The sequence below is a fragment of the Rhipicephalus microplus genome, chromosome 5, assembly GCF_043290135.1.
Source record: "Rhipicephalus microplus isolate Deutch F79 chromosome 5, USDA_Rmic, whole genome shotgun sequence".
NCBI classification, from domain to species: Eukaryota; Metazoa; Arthropoda; class Arachnida; order Ixodida; family Ixodidae; genus Rhipicephalus; species Rhipicephalus microplus.
This window is the reverse complement of record NC_134704.1, coordinates 1592284-1619866: the sequence shown is the minus strand read 5'-3', so window position 1 is coordinate 1619866 and position 27583 is coordinate 1592284. Positions and strand designations below refer to the sequence as shown.

At 44.6% G+C, this 27583-nt stretch overlaps 2 protein-coding genes across 8 annotated transcripts in view; both read right to left on the bottom strand.

The window, feature by feature from the left end:
• LOC119174040 (intermembrane lipid transfer protein VPS13A) overlaps positions 1-27583 on the bottom strand; it is a 1344268-nt gene that overhangs the window by 555851 nt on the left and 760834 nt on the right. The window lies entirely within an intron of this gene.
• Positions 5947-25780, bottom strand: LOC142817153 (uncharacterized). 2 transcript variants are annotated; one of them, XM_075894215.1, is made up of 3 exons: positions 20137-25780; positions 19432-19551; positions 5947-19339 (listed from the first exon to the last, which is right to left on the bottom strand). In XM_075894215.1, the coding sequence occupies exon 3, from the start codon at positions 14343-14345 to the stop codon at positions 12144-12146; it is 2202 nt and encodes a 733-aa protein (XP_075750330.1). In that variant the 5' UTR covers positions 14346-19339; positions 19432-19551; positions 20137-25780; the 3' UTR covers positions 5947-12143. The 2 variants fall into 2 exon arrangements, with proteins under 2 accessions (XP_075750330.1, XP_075750331.1); XM_075894216.1 differs by having other exon boundaries at positions 14213-19339; positions 20137-22374.

The following is a 27583-nucleotide window of genomic DNA, read 5'->3' as shown; positions in this document are numbered from 1 at the left end:
TGTTTTCACCGGGTCGTAGCAGTCACTGCCCCGTCAACAGAGAACCAAATCGAACCACAGAAGATTGAACTCTGCATAGAACCTCAGGTTGCCTGACCCCCCTTTATTCAAAAGCCATAGCTTTGCACGGGTCCAAGCCAAATTGGGTGAAAATAGCATTTAGCGTTTGCGCTATTTTCACCGGGTCGTAGCAGTCACTCACTGCCTACTGATGCAACGTTTATAGAACTAGGTAAGTTGCAAAACTGAGCGATGTTGCGCGGCGCTGCCGCTGCCAGCGACAAATGTGGCGCTGCTGTCGCATCCGGATTCACTACTGCATGCTCGCTTGTGTCATTCCCGTAACCTCCATCGCCTGTGCATGTTGCAGTGTGTTGATGTCTGTAGAGGCTTCTTTCTGCGTGAACAGTTTTGTGCTTCAGCGCGCCCTGTTCTGCTTTGTATAACTTGCGTGTTTTCATCATGCCCAGATGTTGCATTTTCAGCTGTAGAGTAGCTACAGGAAATGAGAGACACCACGACATTTCTTTTGTGCCCACGTGTACCTGAGCAGCGAGAGGTAAGGAACCACGCTATTGCTCGAGCGGATAAGAAACTGCCCAGCACCTCACGTGTGTGTGATATGCACCTTCATGAGAAGGACATCCTGAAGACTTTCATGCACGTGATATGGTAAGAAGGTACAAATCGCAAGAAGAAAGTGGGACCTCGTCGAAGGATGTGTTCCACGAATATTCCCGAATTCGCCCGCTTACTTTTCTCGTTTACCTTTGTCGCGGGGCCCGCGAAAGAGAAGCGAAAGCTGCCCTATAGGAGTGGGGTATTTTCCAGAATATCATCGGCGAAAAAGAATAGACTATCTCTGAGCACTGAGCTCAAAAACAGTGAAGTAAGTTCCAACATGCCGTCAACTAGTGGCATCATTTCGCTTCAAGACATAGAAAACGTTTGTTTGCCTGCTGCATGCTGGCAAAAAGTTGTTGAGAATGGCGAGACAAGATGTCTTGGTGTGTTTCTAGGGCTCAAAAAAAAAAAAAGAGCACCATGTGTGGAGAAATGCGTTGTAGTCACAGAAGACAAAACAGTCACCATTAGCAGCCATTACCATCGGTTGGCCAAGTCACCCGGCAATGCAGATACCATCATCTGATTGGCTGAACTTCTGAAGGACATAGAAAAGCTGAAAGTGTGTTCATGTTGTGCCAGTGCGTCAGCAGGCGTACTCATGAGTAATGACTACGAAGTGCTCACCGATACCCCAAAGTGCGGTCTCTGCTCGAAGCTTTAGCTGGAGCTGTGTTAACAGGTTTCTTTAGAGGAACTACAGAAGAAGCAGAGAGGGAAAATGTGCTCAAGAAAATGGCCGCACGCGTAGCTTTTCGACGGTCTAAGTTGCTAAAGAATGTGACTAACATGAAAAAAAAAAAAGTTGACTACACAACCAGACAAAAGCCACGAGATTGCGCCACATAGTTGTGTAATTTATTTCCAAGCACGAAAAACCCAGCCACAAAAGAGGATGCAAGACATTGTAATTAGGTTGTTTCGCGTCTAAAACTCTATTGCGAACGTACACCAACTAGCAACTAACCGACAGACTCGCATGTTATGCTATATATATCAATCATTGTTTATTGTGGGCAGTTCAGAAAACCATAATTATACTGTATTTGTTTTACACCGCTGAACATTTCGCAGTATTAAGTTTCTGCGGCAGCACAACAAATTGCGATAATATACTGTTGGCAAAGCTCTTTCAGAACGACCACCACGGTGTCTTGCCACGACGACTACACATTTTCGTCTGCTAGCGGAAGCTTGTTGCGCCGCCAGTGCCACCAAACCGGAAGCTGTCCCAGCGCCGTGTGACGACTAGTCTGACGCGGGGAGTTTTGCAACTTACCTAGTCTAGAAACGTTGTACTGATGCACCTCCTTCTACTTCCGGTGTTGTTGTTGTTAGTGGTTCATGAGGAAAAGGAAGAAGGCACCTAATTTCTGTCTGCCTATAGGCGACACGGCGCAGTGCCTATTCCGGTGTTATCAGCGACTGTAATCCCATAGCCTCCTAGATTTTCCTTGCCTGCCGGATTATCGGCGGTCACTTGGGAAGCGGCCGTCGTTGGAACTATGGTAGTAGCGCCATTTAAGTAGGGGTGTCTTCAAATATCTTTTCCATTTTTGGAGCTCATATGGAACAAAAATAGCGTAAAAAGTTTTTAAAAGGCGTTTCACGCTAATTCAGCGAGCAACCCCTTCAATACAAGGCATAGCCTCTAAAATTAGCAAACGCCAAAATTGCAAATCTCAAAGGCCAAATACAAAAACTCTTACCCATACGTAGGTAGCGCCACCATAGATGACGGGTGTGTCGCGCTCATCCGGCAAGCAAGAAAAAAAGCACGGGGGAAGGAAAGGTGGCTAGAAGGAGAGGTGCCGCATCGGCGTGCCAGAGAGCGAGCGAGAATTCATCCGGATGCGGCGGCGCTGCGGTCGTTTTCGAGATGCCCCTCCTCACGCGCGCGCGTATCAGTTGTCTTTTGTTGCAAACATTTCACGCTAGCCTGCGGATTATACTGAAGTCTACCAGTCACAATCCTGGCAGTGGGCTAAAAAGCGTGTATTGGCACTGAAAACTAGTGTTTTCAATTCACTTCCTAGTATATCAGCTACGAAGCTTAGAATATAGAGAATCAAGTGATTTGCCGTGAGCTTGTCACTAAAAGAAGTCCGTGCAGTTTTTAAATTTGATGCCGCAGTGTTCTCCATAAAGCCTCAATGCATGTAAAGGTATCGTCAACCGTTATTATTAGGACTTGTGGAATCAAGGTCTAATTTTACAAGCAAGACATTTATTTTCTTGAAAACGAAAAGTAACATGAAAAATAAACACAATATATACATTAAGGTTGAAAAAACTGTAAGTTATATGAAACTCAGCTAAAGCAAGTGAATAAAGCAACTAAAGGGAACAGTAAATGTACGATGATACAATGGACATACAAACACACATAATATTGAGATTTGATTGGCAAACACAGATACAGTCACAAACCAGCTCACGAAAAAATTGATTTCTGCATATGTGAAACACAGCCAGACAGTGACATCACAGTTGTTAATAGGAAATTCAAAACAACATGAACAAGACAATAGTAAAATCATGAGAAACAACAGAGTGTGGGTAATGCACAATAACATAAAATAAAACCTTGTTCGCTGAGTTAACACTATGTCAGTTAAGTCGTACGTCTAAATTTCAAGAACTTCATTTCTCTCTCTCTCTCCTTTTTTTTTGATTGGACACATTTTCTTTAGCAATGAGAAAATGCATTCTGGTCAATGCAAAAAAATCTAATTATCTGACTTTTCACTTCCAGTTTGTGGTGTTCACAGCTGACCATATTTAACCTCTTTAGAGACAGGCAAGAGATAAGGTCTGATGTGCTGTCACTTTTCAACTTATTGAAACTGAACCAATAGGTGAATCTTCCATAGCTTTGACCAGGTCTGTTAAGGACTCGGACGGGTACAAAAGGCATGATTCTACCGGAAGCAAACTAGAATTTTCCGAGTGAAGCAACAACCTGCTACAATCGCTGCACTTAGTCTTTTTCACCATCTTCCGGGCCACATGGCCACTGACGTAATAAGTGATCCGGGAGTCACTTTTGCGTTTAATGAGTGTGGTCAGGGAAAGCTTCACAAGCAACTATAGTTTCATAAAACTCATTGAGGCACCCCACATCTAGCAGCTCATCCCGCTTATTATGCAATTTTATTGAGTTATTGTGAATGATCGGACATAAAAGGCTACTGAGAACTCCAGAAGGTATGTTTCCACTGCAGGGTGACTGTGCCAAAGTGTAAAAACTGAGGCATTCTACAGAGATAAAAAATTGTATCGGTGAAGGGTGATAACTCGAGCCAGACATTTGCTTCAGAATTCGAAAAAAAATTTAAGTGCGCCTTGCTAGAGGCGAGACGACATCAAATATTGATATTTCAAGGTTTTTGTAACATAGTGTTGGATAAAAAGGGTGCTGATTAGAGGGATGCGGAGCCCTTTGGCGGTTGTTTGACTCAGGAACCCACCCTTCTTAGGTACAGCTTTTTCCCAAGTTGCTAAGAACCCGCTGATAACATGCTTGTAGCTACTTGCGATGAATCTTTCATCAAAATGAGCTTCGCACACTACGCAGTTCTTTTCCAGTGGTTTGTCAGCGCGAGAAATCGTACGCTCCCAGGCGTTGAGCTGTTCATCGTCAGCAAGAGCAGAGAAGAGAGACGCTTTCTTCCCTTGTTCGTCGGCATAAGTATATCCCGCATTGCATCCAGGTGCAAAGCAGTGTCTTTGCTGTTTACTCATCACTTTTGCATGGTCACATAGCACGTATTAATCCCGAAGAAGTCGAAATAGGCAAAGCGCAGACGCCGCTACTTGCAAGCACTCGAGCAAGCAACTAAAAGTGCCACGCTAGCGGCTGGCAAGCGCTATTGACCGATCACAATGGCGACTTGCGCGTTGCGGAGCGGCGAAATGAAATACCAGCACGCCTCCTTTCAAGGCGCGGCCGGGACTATGCTGACACCTCTCCTTCTGGCCACCATACTTCCCCCGTGGAAAAAAGGCTCTCGACTACCGCGTCCCAGAGTTATTCAATTATATGAGTTGTTGGGTTCCGAAACCCGGACACGCCATCGGCTGACTTGGTGGGAGTGAACAGATCTTCCCGTCTTCTGGGAGCAACAATACAAAACACTGCATCCCCACTTGTGCATGCACTTCTTTTTAGGCTGCTCAACGCCGCATGCAACACCGTCCCCGCCTCAATAAATGACTTTGGCATGCACGGCGCCTGCCGCCGCTGTCAGCTGTTTTTGCTCTGCAAAAGAATAATCAAAGCCGGGTCAAGGCATCAAGTTTTATTTCGTCGAACGTGGTGCTTGCAATTTCGTGCTACGATGGTTTTAACGCTGCAACCTGACTATTTCTATTACTCCTCCTTTGAAAATGTGCGCCTGAGAGCGATTGCTCACGGTAAGTTTCACGAATCTTTTTTAACTGCGCCACTCGGCGGTTCACGATGTGTCTCAATAACACGACGTGAGTTATGGTCGCACAAACAAGACACAGATACGGTAGAGTGCAAACCAAGGCACAACAGTACCGATCAGTACTTACCGCGAATTAACCACTTTGTCTTGCACGCAGCAGTCAAATTCCACTAATCGCGAAATCAATGAGACACTGGCTGGGATACCATATAATTATAAAAGTCCGATGACAAGAAAGTGGGAACATTGAAAATTGCTATTTACTTGCAACTAGCACTTCAAGCACTCTTTTCAGGTGCGATGTTCGTGGGAGTCTTTCCAGTGGCACCGGCGTTTGCTTCTCGGGCAACATTGTCTGCTGCCGTTGACAGACTTACAGGGTGGATCCACCTGGATCTATGCTGCATCCCGCTTGCATCACGCCTTGCCGCTCACTATTTTGCCGAAATGTAAACATCGTGGTCTCTCCACACGAATCTGATATACTACCGACTTCGCTGCGCCGTCCATTAACGCTGTGCTAGGTGTGTACCACACGAACACGCCTGTTATAGCCACGTTACTTCTAGCGCAATGCGGAAAACAAGAAAAAGGACAGATCATCAAGAGAACAAGCAGCTCCTCTGTCCTTTATCACGCCTCCACCACTGCGACAAAGTAACATGTTCAGCCCCCTTAGGCACCAATTCACCTAAGAACAAATTCTAGGCGCTGCCATGCTCAGAAGTGTGGCAGCTTGGGCTAGTTGGTATGGAATGACGACAGTTATAGCGCGAGAACAAAATGACGACACAGAGACAAGAAGGACACGAGCGCTCGTGTCCTTCGTGTCCATCTTGTCTCTGTGTCGTCGTTTTCTTCTCGCACTATAACTATCGTCATGCTGCCATGCTGTTTGGCAGAATGTGGCGAAGCTCACAATAATGCAAAAACACAAAACAATGCACTTTCTAGTTGGTTTTGATGTCAAGAGATAGCGCTACAATCTACTCACTTCCACCATTTCAGCCAATGTTATGTTCAGATTTTGATACATGGATCCTATGGAGAGTTTCGCAACTCGTATGATTCAATAACTCTGGTTACAGATGCGTTACTACCAATTAGATAAGGGAAACTGTACCTTTGACATTGCAACAAAAATAAGGGTAGAGGTGGCATTGTGAACTAACTTATCCAACTTAGAGACGGCGCTGGTAGGCTTATCATCAGTAATAGGATGGGTCGTCAAGCCACAGTTTTTTTAGGGGGGCCCAGAGCTCTGAGGCCAACAGTGTAGCCGAAGACGGTTCTAAAGGGGCCCAAATATTCAAGCCACACGGAGTCCGTGGGAGAATAAATTGACGTAAGCACAAGGGTCAAGCTAAGTCAGACAAAGGCTATATTAACATGCAAGGTGGAAGGAATAGGTTAAAGTGGGAAGAGATAGAAGAGCAGTTGAGGCAGGAGAAACTGATGGTATATGGGGTTGTGGAAACACATCTTCAGGACATGGAGCAACCACCTTGCAATTCCGACTACGTATGAGAATATTGTAATAGAACAGAAGGCAGCAGAAAGGGGGGTGGTATTTGGGCATTCATTCATAAAAGTACAGACTGGCAAAGGGTCAAGCAGGAGTGCAAGGAACATTTATGCCTAAAAGGGAAAGTGGCAGAGCAAATGACACTCCTTGGTTTGGTGTACTTGTGGACGGGAGCAAAGGCCAAAGAGGAAAACCAGGCAATGGTCGAGTGTATATCAAAGGACGTTGAGGAATTAGGAGGAGAGTGCGAGATAATTATACTAGGAAATATGAATGCGCACATAGAAGATATAGATGGCTATACTGACTCAACAGGAAAAATGATCATAGATAAGTGCAAAAGGCATGATTTGATCATTTGCAACAGAACTGAGAAGTGTGAAGGGCAAATAACATGAGAGGTAGGAAGACTGCAGCCGATGATAGATTACGCAATGATGTTACAGAGGATGTACGATAAGCTCAGGGGAATGAACATAGATGAAGGTGGCTCCAGAAGTCTGGGTAGTGATCACAAACGTATCAAGCTAAGTTTTAGAAGAGCAGTGAAAGTGGGAAGGAAACAAGATCAGCAACTACAGGAAAATTTTTATTCAGAAAGGCAAATAGAAATAGCTACTAAACAAATTGAGAAAGTAATCACTGAGGATAATAAAACAGTGTGGACATACACGAATTTAATTAGACTGTTTGAGCTAGAGCTTGCTGCTAAGGCACGTGACAAGTCACCCCGGAAAAGAACACACAAGCACAAGAGTTGGTGGGATGGGGAAATTAAGAGAGCCATAGCAAAACGTCAGGAAGCCTCTAGAAAACACAGACGTGGTAAGCAGCGGGGTGAACCGACAGATAATGTTGAAAGAAAATGGGACATCTTTCTAAGCTCTAGAAGGAAAGCATCCCTCCTGATCAATGAAAAGATTAGAGAAATGATTCTCAGTGGCTGGCAGAAGTATATAAAAAGGACAGAAAGGCAGCTGCGAAATTTTGGAAGCATCTAAACTCCCTAAGACTTGAAACAAGCCTTGAGCAGAGGTTTATAACTACAGCTCAAGGTGCTAGGCTAGAAGGAGATGAAGCTATTGAATATATAAGAACAAGGGTGACACAAACATTTCAACAAAGAAGTGCCTTATGCACCAGAATAGACAATGATGGATCAAGTGGCGCAATGGCTCCATTTTGACAACGAGAGTGAGAGAGGGCTGAGAAGAAGATTCCAAGTAGTACATCAACAGGCCCAGATGGCATTCCAAATATGCTGATAGAGACATTGGGTCCGAAGTCTAGACATACTTTGAGAGAGGCAGTAAGCAGAACAATAATCGATGGTGAAGTCCCCGATAGATGGAAGCTTAGCAGAATAAGCATGATTTATAAAGGAAAGGGGGACAAAGCTGACTTAAGTAACTACCGTCCTATAACAGTGACATCAGTGGTCTACAGGTTGGCGATGCAGATTATAAAGGAAAGACTACAGCCATGGATAGAGGATGAGGGGGTGCTGGGAGAACTGCAGAATTTGTTTCGGAAACACAGGAGATTGGAAGACAATCTGTTTTCACTGACGCAGTGCATCAAAATCGCAGAAAAGGAACTAAGGCCCCTGTGGCTAGCATTTTCAGATATCAAGAGAACGTACGATACCGTGGTTCAAGAGGAATTGTGAGGAATACTGGACACACTAGGCGTGAAACATGTAGTCCCTAATCTTTTAAAGGGTATCTATAAAGGTAACAAGGTAGTTTTAAAGTGGGAAAAACAGGTATCCAAGCCTGCAGAGGTAAAACGGGGGCTTAGGCAGGGGTGCCCTCTGTCACCCTTATTATTGATGATGTACCTACAAGGATTAGAGGCAAAATTAGAGGGAAGTGGGCTGGGCTTCAACCTCTCTTTAGTCAAACAAGGAAAACTCATTGATCAGGCACTACCAGCATTAATGTACACAGATGATATAGTGCTAATGGCCGACAACAAGGAAGATTTGCAGTGATTGGATAACATCTGCGGTAATGAGGGAGATAGGTTAGATTTTAGATTCAGCAAGGAAAAATCAGCAGTCATGATTTTTAATGACAACGAAGATAGTGAGCTTAGAATACAGGAGGTCACGCTAGAGATAACAGATAAATACAAATATCTGGGCGTATGGATAAGCAATGGGGCCAAGTACCTAAGGGAACACGAAATATACGTGACGACTAAAGGTAACAGGAATGCAGCGGTGTTGAAAAACAGGGCGCTGTGGAATTACAATAGCTATGATGTTGTGAGAGTAATATGGAAAGGGGTCATGGTTCCTGGTCTAACGTTCGGCAATCCGGTCTTGTGCATGAGATTGGAAGTTCAAGCAAGACTAAAAATTAAGCAAAATAGAATAGGTAGGCTTGCTTTCCGAGCTCACGGGAATACGCCAAATCAGAGAAAACGAGGTGATATGGGATGAACATCATTTGAGGGCAGGGAAGCTAGCAGCAAGATGAAATTTTAGAAGAAATTAAGAGAAATGGGGGAGGAGCATCGGGCTAGGAAGGTTTTCAGCTACTTGTACATGAAAAATGTCGATACAAAATTTTGAAGCAAACCAGGAAATTCACTGGTAAATACTTAGAAAACAGCAGGTGGCCAAACCAAAAAGAACTATCGGTTAAGAAGAAAGTGAAGGAAACGGAGACTGACATGTGGAGAATTGGCATGATTAAGAAGTCTGCACTAGAGATCTATTGAACTTTTAAGCAGGAAATTGCCAAGCAAGGGATCTATGATAATACTCGGGGTAATTTCCTAGTGTTTGAGGCCAGGACGAGAGTATTGCGAACCAAGACATATCAGGCCAATAACGAAGGAGTAGACACGGTATGCAGTGCATGTGGAGAGGAGGAGGAAACTGCCAAACAATTGATAATGTTCTGTAAAGGGCTTCACCCTATAGTTCAGGATGATGGCGCATAGTTTTTCAAAGCATTGGGGTTTAGGAACAGGGAGGGCAAAGTAGACTTTAAGGGGGTAGAATTAACTAGAAGAAGGTTATCTGATTGGTGGCTAAAGTCAAGGCACGAGTGAAAATTAAAACCTTCACTCCAAAGTACCAGCCCTCAACTTCACTATTTAAAGGAAAAAAAAAAGATAAATCTAGTGGTTAGTTCACTAAGTATTACGGCTAGGGGGCGTTAGCCGCCGCCCGATCTCAAGGGTACAGCCACATCCATCCATCCATCCATACATCATAATTGAGCTAGCGGGTAGGGGGGGGTGGGGGGTTGCGGTGCGCGCCTGCAGGTTTATAGACATTTATTCGCTGCTATTGCGGGGTGGTATTCACGTTCACGGCACCCTAACGTTACTATAAATATTTTCACTATGCCGCCGAGTGGCCGAGAGGCCTCAACTGGCAAAAAACACGCCAAGCAAGTAAGCTTACATTGTTTATTGACAATCGTGAATGCAACAGCATATATGCTGTACATGTAAACAAGGAACACTATCTCTCACAGAGTTGAACAATACATGAATAGAAAAGCAGTGATAACCATCTGTTTAATAAAATTACCCTCCGAAATTGTGCAACTTTGTCTCTTGGCTCGTTCAGTGAGACAACGATACTGGCACTGGACACCGCTTGCACAGTACATGGTACTGTGCTGCCCATTGTCTTTTTCACCACACATGCTCTCAAAAAGTGCAATGTCAGTACGATTAGCCTGAGCCGCAATATGATATTTGACAAGGCATTGACGAGAAACACATCGTGTTGAATAAAAAGAAATGACGCCATGCTGTTGTGCTAGGTATCCCTGTTGTTCTCGATATTGTGTTTAGAATCTCTGTTTTTACCTGCGCGTCTAATCTTTTTACGACTAACTAGATCAACTTCCAGTTGTAGTAAGCAAGTGCATCCTGGGAAAACAGCATTTACAGGATCATGTTGGAAAGGAAACCTGGTTTACATTTCAAAAGAAGTAAAAGAGTTGCAATGACAGGCACTTTAACTAAGTAACAGTTGGCAAATAATGAAAGCCTCAGTCAAACATTTTAGCAAGTCAACATTCTTGTGAAAGTTGTCACCGATGACAAATTAAGAGAATTAGATACAGAATGCCTGCAATTGGTACTCCTGAAAGCACTCATTCGTAAAAAATAAATTATGCAGCAGTGGATAGCACTCGCAATACACTGCACATGACATATACGCATACAATAGGGACATATGGAACACTAGTAACACCAGACAGCAAAGAAGTGCTTGAAGTCATGGTAGTAATGTTAGGAAAATAGGCAGTTAATAATCATTGCGGTCAAATCTGCATGATGAAATTTTCTACGATGTTTATTCACAAAGTAAGGGCCATTTCCTAATCTTTAAGTATTTGCACATCAGACTAAAGAGGGTTGTGCACAGCACATTCTGCTACTTCTCAGCAAAAGTGCTGAAGTGATTGTTCTGGCTCAGTAGTCATCTGCTTGACGGGGAACACAGACAACAATGTTGGCGAATATTGTTGCTCTCGCCTGTTGTGGGGTGCACGCTGTATTTACATTTTTGCATGTAAAAGAATCAATAGCTTTTCCAATTTACGAGGAGTTGTGCATAGTTCATGGACCAAGTGTGAGGAGTGAAACAAGTGTTGAAACATGGTGTTGAGACTTCCGAAATGGCTGCACAAATGCATACGAAAAAGAGTGCAGGTCTATGCCAAGCATCCAGACCAACCAAACTGTTCAAGTAGACATGATATTGCAATAGACTGAGGACTAACAGTTGCTGGTCTGTAAAACAAAGTTCCCCTTGTTGGCCTCGATACAACTGGCACAATTGTAGCTGATATGTCCAGATATCATGAAGCTAGGTTTCAAAAATGCTTACCGACCTACTCGAACACTAAAGACATCAAGTAGATGAGCGTTTTTGGACTGCTACTGACAAAACAGGGATGATTTGTTTTCGCACACTGTTGCACAGGTGATGACGCTTCATAGTGTACGCAATTGCAGAAACAACACAGTGGTGCCACCGCACCTTTTTACAAAAAACGAAAAAATTGATGCAATTAGCTTGCTCCAGTTAGAAACTGTTGGCTACCATTTTCGAAGTCAAAAATGGAATTTTTAATGTTTAATTTCATAAAATGTAGGCCACACATACAGTTGACATATACTGTAAAACACTCACCACAGTAATAAGTACGATGAACATTGACGTCACGAGTTTTCATCCGGAATCGGCTTCTTACATGACAACATGCATCCTTGCACCACAATCAGAACCAATGGAAAGATCAAATATTTTGGTAGGGAACACTAATTACTCGCCCTGCTGTCCTGTGCCAGCTGATTATTTCCTCTTCTTTCACTCAAAACTGTGGCTCGGGGTATGATTTGAAGACAGCGAGAGATTCAAGATCATCAAACGCAACAGGTTCAATTACCAAGCGGCGATCTTTTATTCAGATTGACTAAAGAAACTACTGCGACGGTAAGAGAAGCACTAATAAGTTAGAAGTGATTCTGTAGAAAAGTGAAGTAGGTTTTCGCTAAACTAAGCCCATCAATAAAAACTTTTGCTACTGAATATTTACTTGTTGAAAAAACAGGTCACTGACCAATGTCAAACAAAACAATGACGTTTCGGGACCCGTACGGGTCCCTTGTTCACAATGGAATGACGGCTGAGCAACAGGTTTCTTATGTAACGTTGAGCGCATGACGCAAAGTCCGCTGTACACGTGGTTTAGTGTGCCAGATGATCTATTGATTGTGTTACTTGTCGTCTGATTGATTAGTGATTCGAGGTTCAGTCTGGTTGTAAAATTCTTCTCCGTGGCCACGATGCGTGTGTTGTCCCAGCTTATCTCATGGCCCGTCTTCTCGGCATGCTCTGCGAGTGCATTTGTCACTGTGTGGCCCTTGGCGACGTCATTCTTGTGTTGCATCAGACGTTTGCAGTAATTTCCACTCGTGCCAATGTACACCGATTCGCAATCGGCGCATGGTATCTTGTAGACCACACCAGGAAAGTGTTCCCGAGGGAGAGGATCCTTCACATTTAGCAACTCAGTCTTAAGCTTGCTTGCTGGAACATGCGCGATCTGTACACCACGTTTGCTGAATAGACGGGCTAGGGCTTCGCTTATATTTCGAATATAAGGAATCGATGCACGCTTTTTTTTAGACGATGTGTTATGCATGGCCTGACTAGTTGACTGCAGTTTATGCATGACGGATTTAGTTGTTTTCCTAATAAAATTCCTGGGGTATCCATTCTTGATCAGGTCATCTTCAATGGTCCGGAGCTCCTCCTGCAGGCTTTCTTCATCGGAACAAATGCGAATCGCTCGTTGAACTAAAGACCGAATCACTGAGCGTTTGTGGGCTACCGGGTGGACTGACTCATAGTCGAGGTATCTACCGGAGTGCGTTGGCTTTCGGTACACAGCGAAGGCGAGGCCTGTGGGAGTACGTTTTACAACTGCATCCAAGAAAGGGAGGCAACCGTCTTTTTCTTCTTCCACAGTAAACTTGATGGAAGTCTCGACGCCATTTAGGCAATCAAGGAAAGCTTGGACGTCTTTCTTCTTTATCACGCAGAAGCAGTCGTCGACGTATCTCAGAAAAACCTTGGGTCTCGGCTGAAATGTTCCCAATGCTTTCTGCTCAATTGCTTCCATTGTGATATTCGCAGTTGTGACCGAAATCGAAGCTCCCATTGCGGTACCAAAAACTTGCCTGTAGAATTCACCCTTGTACGAGAAGTAAGTGTTGGATAGGCAAAACCGTAACAAGGTGCACAGCTCGGTGACGTCGAACGGTGTGCGATCGGCCAATGTCGTGTCCTTGTGAAGCAATTGTCTGGAAGTGTCTACAGCAAGGTCGACGGGAACACTTGTGAAGAGGGAGCAGACATCAAATGAAACCAGTACTTCGTCGACATCCACAGTGATACTCTTCATTTTGCTTATGAAGTCATTGGTGTTCCGGAGGTTAGTTTGAGTCTTGCCTGCAAGGGGAGGCAGGATTCCGTGAAGATACTTTGAGAGGCTGTATAGGGGTGACCTAGTGAAATCTACTATGGGCCTTAGAGGCGTTCCGCTTTTGTGAATCTTCGGTAAACCGTATATCGCTGGAGCAGAACCATTGGTGCACAGCAGCTGGAAGTATAACCTTTTTGCTGATGCAGGAAGCGTCTGAAAAATACTAGAGAGCGTCTTTTGCAGGCCCGTTCGGACTTTCGAGGTAGGATCCTTGTTAATCTTGGCGTACGTTGTACAGTCCCCCACTATCTCCGCCATCTTCAACTCATACGTCGACCGGTCAAGCACAACCGTCACGTTGCCTTTGTCCGCAGGAAGTACGGCAATCTTCTTGTTTTTGTGCAATGCCTTAATCGCTTTTTTCTCGTCTTCCGAAAGGACTTGCTGGCAGCCAGACTTGCGAATTCTCGATAGTATACCTACTGCTCTCGTACGGATTTCGTCTCGTTCACTTTCTCCAAGTAGACCAATAGCGTTTTCGACAGCACACACGACCTTGCGTGTGTCCGGCTGCTTTGCTTGGTTGAAGTTGAGACCACGGCTCAAAACTTGGCATTCCGCAGGAGTTAGCTCGTATGACGACAAGTTCCTGACCTCGAACATGGGTCCTCTGGTTTTCCTGCCTTTTTCTAGCAAAGCAATCAGTTTGCGCTCTTGTGACGTTTCCTGCTTTTCTGTTCGTCGTCGCAATGCTTGGTTCGCCACGAGATGTATTGCAGGGAGTAATTCAGGCATGATGAATTCCAGCTGGCGTGTTGTGAAGAAAATGTCAGTCTCAAGGCGCTTGACAGTCTGCTTGCAGTCTTCTATCCGTGCTTGAAAAAACTGCCGTTCAGCTTTCGAAATGACTTGATGACCGAATGCCGATTTCACGGGGTGCTTTAACTGCAAAGATTTTGGGATGAGTTGCTTGGACTTACAGGTTCCGTTGAAACGCAGGTGCGTCTTGAAGGCTGCCAGTCGTGTAGATGCACTCAAGAACTGACGAATCCTGGTGATAGCCGATTGTCCATACTTGTGGCAGATGCTCACGTAGCGGCGGATGCACACTAAACTTGTGGCGGATGCACACTAATGCACACACTTGTGGCGGATGCACACTAAACCACGTGTACTCCCGGACTTTGCGTCATGCGCTCAACGTACATAAGAAACCTGTTGCTCAGCCGTCATTCCATTGTGAACAAGAGACCCGTACGGGTCCGGAAACGTCATTGTTTTGTATGACATTGGTCAGTGACCTGTTTTTTCAACAATGCCTTTACCTGACCAGACGGCATTCCGTCGAACTCTCGACTACGTGAATATTTACTTGCTTGGAACCAAATGGCCCTTACTTTTTGAATGACCTTCGAAATTTTTATGCTTTGCATTGACAGATGAATTAATGAGTTTTTTTTTGTGCCAATGGTGCATATTCATCAAAGACACTGCTCAAACGATGAGCAACGGCAGAAGCTGAATTCTCATTTTTATTCTTCACTATTGCCTGCTGTGGGATTCCGATTTGGCGAGCGAGCGCCCTGCTCTTGGAGTGAACTGATACAGTTGACATGGTCGGTACAAACCAAAGAACAATACAGAACAATACACATATTTATTTAACTAATTGACAACGACGATATCGTCCACCGAATCGATACATCAATCGTTATCAACACACTAGGACCATACACTCCATGACAAACACAATCACATGACAAACACAATAACACACCCAAGGCAGCGTCGCCAATGCTTGACTTACCACGAGGGGCCCCGACGTGCAGGCCGCAGTACCACGCACCGAGGATCCACGCAAAAGAGAACCGTTCGCGGCAACCGCCACGCGCAGAAGAGACTCGCTCAACTTTCTCCCGCCACCAAGGCTTGCTTCCGGCAAGGGTAACCGCCGGCGCCACACCATGATGACGATAGTGGTTTTGGGCGAGACACGTGCGCTACACAGTGCAAGCAACTTTACAGGGGGTGTCAGCACCCCTTTATTGTTTTTAGAGCCGGGGTACAGTAGGCCTAGGGGGACTTCTTTGCTAGCGTTGGTGGTGTGCTTTGTTGAGAGCGAGGAGATAGGTATTTGTGACATGTTTAAATTTGTTGGCACGTTGAGTTCTTTACTTTTTTTGTGCTCTCAGGTGTTTTTTTTTGTTAATGTTGTTAGTTTTCAAAAACGTTTAGTTTGGACGAGAGCCGTGCGGTCTGCATCCTGGGGGGAGCAAGGCCTAGAGCACGTGGTCTGTAGGCCAGGCCCAAAGCGAGTGGATACGGAAGCCTCGTGGGTTGTTCGATTTTCTGTAAATAGCTTCTTCTATCTCTTTGGGCTCAGGGAGCTGGGCGTCGTTGCTGTCTGGCATTGCGGCTCGACGCCGTAGCGTCGCTCCATTGTCCGAGACGGTGGATGCTGATTGCTTGGTAAGCTACTATGTGCGGCAAGCAATAGGGCCACCTCACAGAGTGAATGTCTCCTCTCGGCTGCCCCTTCTACGCCTAGGCTGGGTGCTGGGTGGATGTCGGTTGTTGCTGAGAGACTCACTAGGCCTCCTAAGGCTCTGCGCAGCCGCTTGTCGCCCGTGGCACAACTAGGTAGATCTTGGCATTGAGGTGTTGCACTCTATCTTCCTCAGTTTTTTTATCTTGCGAAGCACGAGTCAGCAAAAAGTGAATTTTGCTTTATTTTGATGGGCGTCTTGGCCGCCGCCGATGTCTAGCAGTACTGACCATCGTACCACGTGGGCGAAAAGACCAAAGCTCCCTTCCCTAGGTCCTGCTTCATTTTTTCTTTCGAGTATTTGGAATGTACGGAGCGGGAGTGTTGCAATCCATGGCTGGCTGTCTCCTGCACATCGTCAGCGCCGCTCGCCAGGAACGTGGTCGTAAGGTCGGGCGAACGAGATGCCTGGGACCTGCGCAACTGCCTACAATCCAGCGCCCTCGTGAGTGCTGGTCACAACAGGAAGATGTGTCAGCACGAGTGACGATTCATCGCGCTGACACCAATGTTGCTGTTGCGGGACCTGTACTGAGGTGCAGTCGATCCGGACAGTGCAGCAGTGTTAACCGGCGGTAGTGTCGTGGTGCACGGACATAATGTAGAGACATCGTGTTGTGATTTTTTTTTTGTTAGAGCTTGTGTAGCCGATTTCTTTGTTTTTTCGGAATATGGTATTAATTAAAGTTGAAAAAATGTGAGGGTGCTGACACCCCCTGTAAAGTTGTTTACTCTGCGTGGCAAACATGTCTCGCCCAAAAGCCGCATTTTGAGTTACAATCGCCAGGCGGTGGGTGGCGTTGTGTTCGCGAGAGTTGGCCACCACTATCGTCATCCACATCATGATGTGGCGCCGGCAGTGACCCCTGATGGAAGGAACCCTTGGTAGTGGGCGAGAGTTGAGCGAGTCCCTTCTGTGCATGGCGGTTGCCGCGAACGGTTGTCTCTGGCGTGGTACCGCGGCTTGCGCGTCAAGGCCCCTCGTGGTAAGTCAAGCGTTGGCGATGCTGCCTTAGGTGTGTTATTGTGTTTGTCCTGTTATTGTGTGTTTGTCGTGTGATTGGGTTAGTCATGGAGTGTATGGTGATATTGTGTACGGATGTCCTAGTGTGTTGATAACGATTGATGTATCGATTCAACGAACGATAAAGTCGTTGTAAATTAGTTAAAATAACATGTGTATTGTTCTTTGGTTTGTACCGACTGTGTCAACTGTGTCCGTTCACTCCAAGAGTGTGGCGTCACGCTCGCTCCCCAAATCGGGATCCCACACTGTCTACTTCCCTGTTAACACGAGTATCATACAAAACTAGTCCTTTTGGCTACATATTTCACAGCAATATCAAGGAAATAGCTGTTAGTAGGCATTCGAATCATCAACATATACAAATACTGGCCAACTTTGATTATACCTACCCAGTGCACTCAATCGTTGTTCTGTTAAAAATTAACATATATTTAAAAATGCCTTGTCATGCATCAGGTTTTTTAGATAAAGGAAATAATATTACACTAAAAGGTTGTTATTGGAGCTCGGTTAAGTAATAGCGCACAGCCCTGTGTTTTTCTGTTGGGAGAAACCTCTCGACAATTTGAACACATTGGTATCCACAACAGCTAATTCAAGACGATAGTTATAGCGCGAGAACAAAACGACGACACAGAGACAAGAAGGATTTGTCTCTGTGTCGTTGTTTTGTTCTCGCGCTCTAACTATCGTCATGTGATACCAACTAGCCCAAGCTACCACACTTCTACGCTAATTCAAACTGGGAGCCCCTTGTTTTTGTTGCTGCTTGCACAAGTCTGTCCAGAGTGATCAGAACACTTTGCAAAAACAAACCAAACTAAATTTACTAGAGGTGGAAAACAACCGAATAGCAGCGTTTCTCAGCAGATGAGGTTTCGGATGCTGAACTGGAGCCCTTGGACAAGCTACAAATGATGATGATTGAGTCACAGTGGAGGAAATGCAAGTAAATGCAAATTACTGATTACTTTTCGTTTTGATTGCGTTAATTCTTTCATGTAAACAAACATGTTTCGAAGCACACATATTGAAACACGTTTCAATACTAAGGCTCACTGCTTGCGTGCATGTCAATGCTTGTTTTTGGCATATCATCAGCCTGATTACATCCATTGCAGAACAAAGGCATCTCCCATGATCGGCCAACCAACTTGGTCCTGTGCTTTCTGCTGCCACATTATACGTACAAACTTTTTAATATCATCCGCCCACCTAACCTTCTGTCTTTACTTCATGCGTTTTCCTTCTCTGTGAATCCCGTCATTTAACCTTAATGACCAGCAGTTATTCTGCCTGCATACTACAAGCCCAGCTCATGCCCATTTCTTCGTCTTGAGTTCAACTACGATATCCTTAATGCCAATTTGTTCCCTAATCCACTCTGCTCTCTTCTTGTGCCTTAAGGTTACACCTATTATTTTCCTTTCCATCGCTCGCTGGGTCGTCCTCAATTTAAGCTGAACCCTCTTTGTAGGCCTCCAGGTTTCTGCTTTTTAGGTAAGTACGGCCAAGACGCAGCTGTTATATACCTTCTTCGTGAGGGTTAGTGACAGATTATCATTCATGATTTGGGAATGCTTGCCAAATGTGAATCACCTTTTCTTATTCTTCCTTATTCTTCTAGAAAATTTACTCTCATGGTTCAGCTCTGCGATTGCTACCTCTGCAAAATATGTCTTGCTTAATGAAGGCATAAGTTCTTGCACAGTTTTTTTTAGAACTTTGATAGTGTCACTCCCAACATGCACGCAGTATCAGTAACTGTTTCAACACTACTATAGCTGTACCTACCACTGCCTTGCAACAGTCTTTACATTCACAGCAATCTATAAACAATTTGAAAAAGGAGTGCTGCTAAATATGCACTACTACAAGCCCATTTGCTACCTAGTTATATGTGATACTCTATGCAAAGTGTGAAACGTAGCGTGAAGTACAGTATGTGAACCCCATGACATGCACTGTCCAAGAATTTCAAAGCCTGCACATTTCCGGTAAACTGAGTAGTTCATAAAGCAAGAAACAATAATCTGTGCATCCAATGTCGTACTGCTTGAAGATACCATACGCTATCACTGCTTTTCGGTATATGGTTTCCATTTGTCCGCCTGGCATATTGGTGGCGCATGGGGTTGTCACTATGGCAACTGTAGAGCTTCTTACGACTGGATGTGGGTAGCTTGGAAATCAATGATCTCTCTTTAGTCCAATTTTCTGAGAAGAAAAAAAAAACAGACTCATGAGCAGGGTACGACAAAAATGGTTGAACAAATTATGTTCAATAAATTAAATATCTTCAACCATACCTTGCGAGGGTTTTGGCCTATTAGCTTGCTTTCAGTGATGACACATTCTCCGCTGACTTGAGGTAGGTTCAGAGTGGTGAGGCATCCAACCGTACACTGATATGAGCAGTTCCTTGGAGGCTGCGGTTGGGTTGTAGGAAAAAAATTAGTCCTGGTTACTCTGGTAGAAGCGTGAACGGATTGGTGATGCATGACTGGAAGAATGTATATGGGAACACTGCATATAAAAAAGGTAGTGTGAACATAACATTGCTGTTTCTGTGAGTTTGTTTTGTGGATGCCATTATAATGAATATGCTTTAGTGACATTCTTCAGAAGACAAAGCTAGGCACTTCCCTAACCGAATGGACTATATGGTTCATGCAAATGTAATATGCTTCATTGAAAACTTACCAAAAATGTACAAATGTGTATATGTACTAAAGGTTCACTTGGCTCTACTATGTATTGAATTTATGAGCACATATTGCAGCAGACTCGTTTGAGCAGAAACAGGTAGAACTTATGCTGTGATCTGTGCTACAAATTTTAGAAGTAAAGATATTTTCAGCAAATGTGACAACGAAGTAAACAATCTCAAACATTCACAAGGTGTGCATCTAATTAACTGTACAAGTCAAAAAGCCTTATGAAATGACAAAAATTGTAGTGCATGCAAAAGAAAGGGGCCATGTTCAGATGCAAAGCAGTGCATTTTCACTCACCGGCGAACACGCCCACATTGTGCAAGATTATTCCGTCTTCGTAGGCAGTCTCTGAGTGATTTGCCAGCGTTGAATTCTCACGCTGGAGGCTGGGCAGCCAGATGTCGATGAAGCAGAGCAGCTGACATGATTCACAGCCTCTAGACACGTTCGCTTTGCTGTAGCGGCCCCTAAAGTCTGACACACAAGCTCGCATTGATATATCAAAGCTATATTATAACGGAGCTTCGCAATGCCGATCGACAAAAAGTACCGTGGCTAACCACGGTACAATTTATACAAATTAACTGAAACGCAATCGATATCAATGGGCTGCTGCTTTTCGAGCGTCAAGATAATCTTAATACTTAAACTAAAAAAATCACCACTTTTGCATTATTAGTAAAGGTAATACAAAAATATTTTATTCAATTTTTTATGAAAAACGATGTAGTAACTACTAATCTAACGATTTTTTGATACATCCTAAAATAAAAATTTCTGCCGCGTTGAGCGCCCCTAACAGGGAAAATTCACGCTAACTTATCCAACCGCTAAAAAGAGGAGTGAGTAGTTCCATTACGCGCGCAAGAGTCGAAACTCGCCGTGGTCAATTTTTTCATCCTCTACGGCCATCGCGGGAATTTGACAGTTTTCGGGGCCTGTTACAGTGCTTTAGAAACACTGTAGTTGTCATCACGTGGTTTGAAAGATAGAGCAATAGAGTAGCCGATGAAGCCAAAGCCGTGAAGCAAAAAGGTGATACTATGCTATCACAAGGGGGAAAATTGGTCTCAAACCAATTTTTTTGCGTCGGCCTCGCGGCAGCATTTTGCCACGTTGAGCTGATTGCATGCAGCAGTCAATCACACATTCGTATCATCCGCGGTGGCTGGGGAAACCATTCATATAACACCGAATCAAGGCGTATTTTATATGATGTAGTCCATCTAAAACAACCATAAAATTCGTATCATCACAAAATTCACATCAACCATAACCGTATCATCATAGGCGTACCAGCTGAGGGAGAAAACGGGGCGCGAGCCCCCCCACTGAGAAGAGCTAGGGGGGCTGAGCCCCACCTCTTTCGACAGTGGTCAGTGTTGGCTACACGCTGGGGAAAGCAACAATTAAGGTGAAGTTTTCCTTCACCACAATAATCACCTAATTATGCTGTTATGAGAGAATGTTGCAATATAGTGAAATTTCTCGAAAATTTTTCCTGTGACAATTTTTTTTGTTGGCTCTTGCAGTGCGGGCCACCTATGGGGCACTTTTGCATTTTTTGCTGTAGCATTGCAGAGCAGCCCAGCGATGAACAGGCACCCAATAACATTGCATAACTTGTCCACGCTTTTGTTCTGCTGCGACTGGCCGATGCAGTTAGAGATGGGAACGGCAAACTTTTTATGAACTGGTCAAATCATCTGCAGCTTCAGGAAAATTAGTTTTTTTGATTGAATATGAATGTCATCATCGGTACTTTGTCGAAGCTACTGGGAGATGATGAACGTTATAAATATTCTTTAATGTTATAGTGTTATGTGGAATGGCCAAAAAAGGACTTCCGCTCTAGTTACTGATAAACCCGATCAACCTTGCTTATGGCACCTTGGAGCGATGGTGACAGCTTGCAAAGTGGCGACGAATAAAAGAGTGGACTCGACGGGAAATTGAAAGACTATGGTTCTTAGCACTATGGAGGCTTATTTGAGAGTCGGGCGAGTAGGTTTTCATTCAACTTGAATATTCTTTTGCAGCTCGGTATACAACATAGACAGTAAAAATGCACACACATGCAGCGCTTTTTATTTCTCTCTCTCTCTCTTTCTCAGCAAGGACCAGCTCACAGATATGTGTGCACGCACTAACTACTAAACGCTTTGACGCTGCAGGTGAAAATACTTTATTGAACTTGTAATATTTTATCTCGTCAGCTGCTTTAATTAGCCGCTAATGTGACCGGCGGCTAGTCTACTTGAAACATATTTAAATGAAGATGCTCTCCGGCTGCCCCCAAAAGTATTAGGTGCTGTTCAGCGTGAATGCCCTGTTTAAAGCAATGTACATGCGCTGTAATGAACACAACGACATTTCCCTGATTCAGGACGTCATGTAATAAGCAGGCAATTTTGTGGCACAGAGACAATTCTAAATGCTGAAGAATGAATGGCAAACAATATGCCATAATAAAAATAGTTGATTCTCTTATCCTTTATGCTGTTGTTTAGAAGTGGTCCTGTCGTGATGGATATATATATATATATATATATATATATATATATATATATATATATATATATTGCTAATTTACAGGGGTTCCTAATTCACGGGGTTCTTAATTCATGGGGTTCCTAATTCACAGAAACATAGCTGGCAACATAGAGGAATACTATAGCATTAATGAAAGGGTGGTAGGTATTGTAATTAAACTGAATAAAAGATACAAGATGAAGGTAGTACAGGCTTACGCGCCTACATCCAGCCATGATGACGCTTCAGTTGAAAGTTTCTATGAAGACGTGGAATCGGCAATGAGTAAGGTAAAAACACAGTATACTATAGTGATGGGCGACTTTAATGCAAAGGTAGGGAAGAAGCAGGCTGGAGACCAGGCAGTAGGAGATTATGGCATCGGCACTAGAAACGCCAGAGGAGAGCTACTAGTAGAATTCACAGAACGCAATAATTTGCGAATTTTGAATACCTTCTACCGAAAACGAGGAAACCGCAAGTGAACATGGAGGAGCCCTAATGGCGAAAATAAGAACGAAATAGACTTTATAATGACTGCACACCCAGGAATCGTGCAGGATGTGGAAGTGGTTGGCAAGGTACGATGCAGTGACCATAGAATGGTACGGTCTCGAATTCGCCTAGACTTGAAGAAGGAACGACAGAAACTGATACGCAAGAAGCCAATCAATGAGCTAGCACTGAGAGGGAAAGTACAGGAATTCAGAGTGTCGCTGCAGAACAGATACTCGGCTCTTAGTGAGGAAACCAACCTTAGCGTAGATACAATGAATGATAATCTGACGAGTATCATTACGGAGTGTGCAGTGGAAGTTGGAGGCAGGGTAGTTAGACAGGACACTGGCAAGCTTTCCCAGGAAACAAAAAATCTCATTAAGAAGCGTGAAATCATGAAAGTCTCAAGTACAACAGACAAAATAGGACTGGCAGAGCTTTTGAAGTTGATTAATAGACGTAAAGTATGCGATGTAAGAAGGTATCACATAGAGAGAATTGAACACGCTCTGAAAAACGGAGGAAGCGTCAAAGCAGTGAAGAGGAAACTTGGGATAGGCGAAAGTCGGATGTATGCACTAAGGGACAAAGAAGGCAAAATAACTACCAATATGGATAGGATAGTTGAAATAGCGGAGGAGTTTTACAGAGATCTGTACAGTAGCTGAGACAACCACGACCTTAATACTATAAGAACTAGCAGTAACCCAGATGACACCCCACCAGTAATGATAGAAGAAGTCAGAAAAGCTTTGGAGAGCATGCGAAGAGGCAAAGCTGCTGGTGAGGATCAGGTAACATCAGATCTGCTGAAAGATGGAGGACAGATTGTGTTAGAAAAACTAGCCACCCTGTTTACGAGGTGTCTTCTGACAGGAAGGGTACCAGAGTCTTGGAAGAACGCTAACATCATCTTAATACATAAGAAAGTAGATGACAAGGACTTGAAGAATTACAGGCCGATCAGCTTGCTCTCTGTAGTATACAAGCTATTTACAAAGGTAATTGCTAACAGAGTAAAGAAAACATTAGAATTCAATCAACCAAAGGAACAAGCAGGATTTCAAACAGGCTACTCAACAATTGACCACATTCATACTATCAATCAGGTAATATAGAAATGCTCAGAGTATAACCAACCACTATACATAGCCTTCATAGATTATGAGAAGGCGTTTGATTCAGTAGAAATATCAGCCATCATGCAGACACTGCAGAATAAGGGCGTAGATGAAGTATATATAAACATTCTGGAAGAAATCTACAGGGGATCAACTGCTACCATAGTGCTTCATAAAGAAAGCAACAGAATACCAATCAAGAAGGGTGTAAGGTAGGGGAACACAATCTCCCCAATGCTATTTACCGCGTGCTTACAGGAGGTTTTCAGAAGCCTGGAATGGGAACAGTTAGGGATAAGAGTTAATGGAGAATACCTTAGTAACCTGCGCTTCGCCGATGACATTGCATTGCTGAGTAACTCAGGGCACGAATTGCAACTCATGATTACGGAGTTAGACAAGGAGAGCAGAAAGGTGGGTCTTAAAATTAATCTGCAGAAAACGAAAGTAATGTACAACAGCCTCGGAAAGAAGCAGTGCTTCGAGATAGGTAATAGTGCACTTGAAGTTGTAAAAGACTATGTCTACTTAGGGCAGGTAATAACTGCAGAGCCTAACCACGAGATTGAAGTAACTAGAAGAATAAGAATGGGGTGGAGCACATTCGGCAAGCACTCTCAAATTATGACAGGTAGATTGCCACTATCCCTCAAGAGGAAGGTATATAACAGCTGTATCTTGCCGGTACTTAGCTACGGAGCAGAAACCTGGAGACTTACAAAGAGGGTTCAGCTTAAATTGAGGACGATGCAGCGAGCAATGGAAAGAAAAATGGTAGGTGTAACCTTAAGAGACGAGAAGAGAGCAGAGTGGATTAGGGGACAAATGGGGGTTAAGGATATTATAGTTGAAATAAAGAAGAGGAAATGGACATGGGCCGGGCATGTAGCGCGTAGACAGGATAACCGCTGGTCATTAAGGGTAACTAACTGGATTCCTAGAGAAGGGAAGCGGGTTAGGGGGAGACAGAAAGTTAGGTGGGCAGATGAGATTAAGAAGTTTGCGGGTATAAATTGGCAGCAGCAAGCACAGGACCGGGTTAACTGGCGGAACATGGGAGAGGCCTTTGTCCTGCAGTGGACGTAGTCAGGCTGATGATGATGATGATGATATATTGCTACATGTAGGCTGCCGCAATGCATATTGTCAATGTGCATGTGTGCCCGACGAAGAGGATGAAGGTCGCTTGCTGCTCGAGCTCGGAGCCAGATTGGCCAGCACTGCAACCGCTTTTGCAAATATATTTTCTAAATATATTTGCAATATATTGGCTCGTAACTCACATAACACATTTGGTGGAGGTAGAACGTTTCCCGTCCTCACCACACAGCTTCGCAGTGGCCGCATCTCCAATTTCTCGCCATGGCTTACAGTGACAACCCGTCGCTTTCTCCGTTGCGACTTCTGCGACAACCTTTGTCACGGTACCCACGCGCCATGATCCCAGGACATTCTCTGCACAACCCATGGCCTCGATGTCGACTACTGGCTTTGCTCTATGAACGAGTCAATCAAACTCACCGCTGGGACCCAACCATGATGCTTTCTAATGTTCTCTTCCACTTGGACGAACCCCAACGAGTCTGGTACAAAACAAACCAGTCCGAACTCACCAGCTAAGACACGTTCAAGGAGAAGTTATGTGGCATCTTTGGGGACCTGACCGGTTGCCACGCAGCTGCATGACAGAAGCTGGCTACCCGTGTCCAGACGCCAACTGACTTGTATGTGTCCTACATACAAGAAGTTCTCGCTCTTTACCGGAAAGTGGACGAGACGATGTCTGAAGCGGACAAGGTTGGTCACGTTTTAAAGGGAACAGCGAAATATGCTTTCAATTTGCTGGTCTACACCAACGTCTCGACTATCAACTGCATCATTCAGGAATGCCGCTGTTTTGAAACAGCAAAAAGTCGCCGGGTGCGCCCTTCTTTTTCTTGTTTGCCAAACACGGTTGCTACATCCACCAGCTCTGATTCTACCGCCCGCATTTTGAGCAGAGTGTTTCCCATATCGTTCAAAGGGAACTTGAAGCAGCAAGTCCAGCGCCGCTTCAGCCCTCTACTTTTGAACATGCTATGATAAACAACCCCCCTGATCTCCATTATTCTGGCGGTCGTACCACAAGAATTTGCCAATCTCAGGTTCCCTGTCACCTGCCCCATCTCTTGCACCTCCTCCAGACCGATTCATTCCTCCACGATCTCGCAACCCACGGAATGGCAGACTCCAGATGACAAACCGATCTGCTTCTGGTGCCATCACGTTGGACATGTCTACCGCTACAGTTGTGCCTCCTGGATGCCTCCGCATAGGAGCCTGTCTTTCGCACGTTATCGCCCTATATGGAGATCTTCGCCAGTATTCGCCCAGCCGTACGGATCCTGCTTTCGACACACCTAACAGTCGCCTTCCTGCTTGTTTTCCGTCCCCTCAATGCTATCAAACCCTGTTGCCTCAGCCACGCCGCCATCCCTCGCTACCCAACTTTCCATCGTACCCGACAGAAAACTAGACCGTGCAGCTCCGGAAAGTAGTGCTGCATCATCTCTGTCTGAACCAAACCCTCCATTGACGCTTCCTACGTGCACGTGGATGGTATTTCTCTGACAGCGCTAGTTGATACTGGTGCTCACATGTCCATAATGAGTGTTCATCTCTGTTGCCGCTTATGAAAAGTGCTGACGCTTCCTGCTACAGAAGCTGTACGTGTCGCCAATGGCAAAACTGTTTGTGTCCTTGGAATGTGTACAGCTCGCATAAGCATCGCCGACCGCTTTGTTCCTCTCCTATTCACGGTGCTCCATAACTATTCTCATGACCTCATCTTGGAGGTAGACTTCCTGTTGACCCATTCTTTCCTGATAGATTGTTCCGCTGGTACTCTTTGCTTAGACCTTCCTCTTAAGCCGGATATTCAACCTTAATTTCAATGTGGCCTCTGTGCCACAGATTTCCTCTGCTTATCGCCTAAAGCCCTCACATTTGCCGAATCCACTACGACCTCTCCCGTATTGGATGGGGATTACACCGTCACGCCGATTCCTGATGTTCTTATTGCCCGTGACGTCGCCGTCCCTCACTGCATCGTAACTATAGCTGCCATCCGGATATATCTACCCATCATAAATTTCAGCTTCACGAAGCAATTCCTTCCTGAAGGCATCTTAATCGCCACGTTGCGGTCCTTAGCCGATGATCACGTCACCACTTTTGCAGCCGATGAATGCACTAATCTTCCTTGTCCCCCACCTGATGCCATACGCCTCGACATGTCAATACGCTCCATGATCGCTCCTGATCTCCCCCCAGCACAATCAGACGCCCTCATACGCCTTTTAGCTTTCTACCGCCACATCTCCGACCTTGACAATGAACCACTCAGCCAAACTTCCCTTGTCCAGCACCGCTTCAATAGAGATGATGCTACTCCCATGTCTGTATCGGACTGCCAGATTATTCAAGCCGAAGTGAAAAAAATGTCAACTAAAGGCATTATTGAGCCCTCAACAAGCCCATGGGCATCACTCGTCGCTCTGGTTAAAAAGAAGGGCAACAGATGGTGTTTCTGTATCGATTACCAGCATCTAAAT

Excerpts from the sequence above, each read along its gene's own strand:
- LOC142817153 (XM_075894215.1), bottom strand. The coding sequence starts at position 14,345 with ATGCCTGAATTACTCCCTGCAATACATCTCGTGGCGAACCAAGCATTG.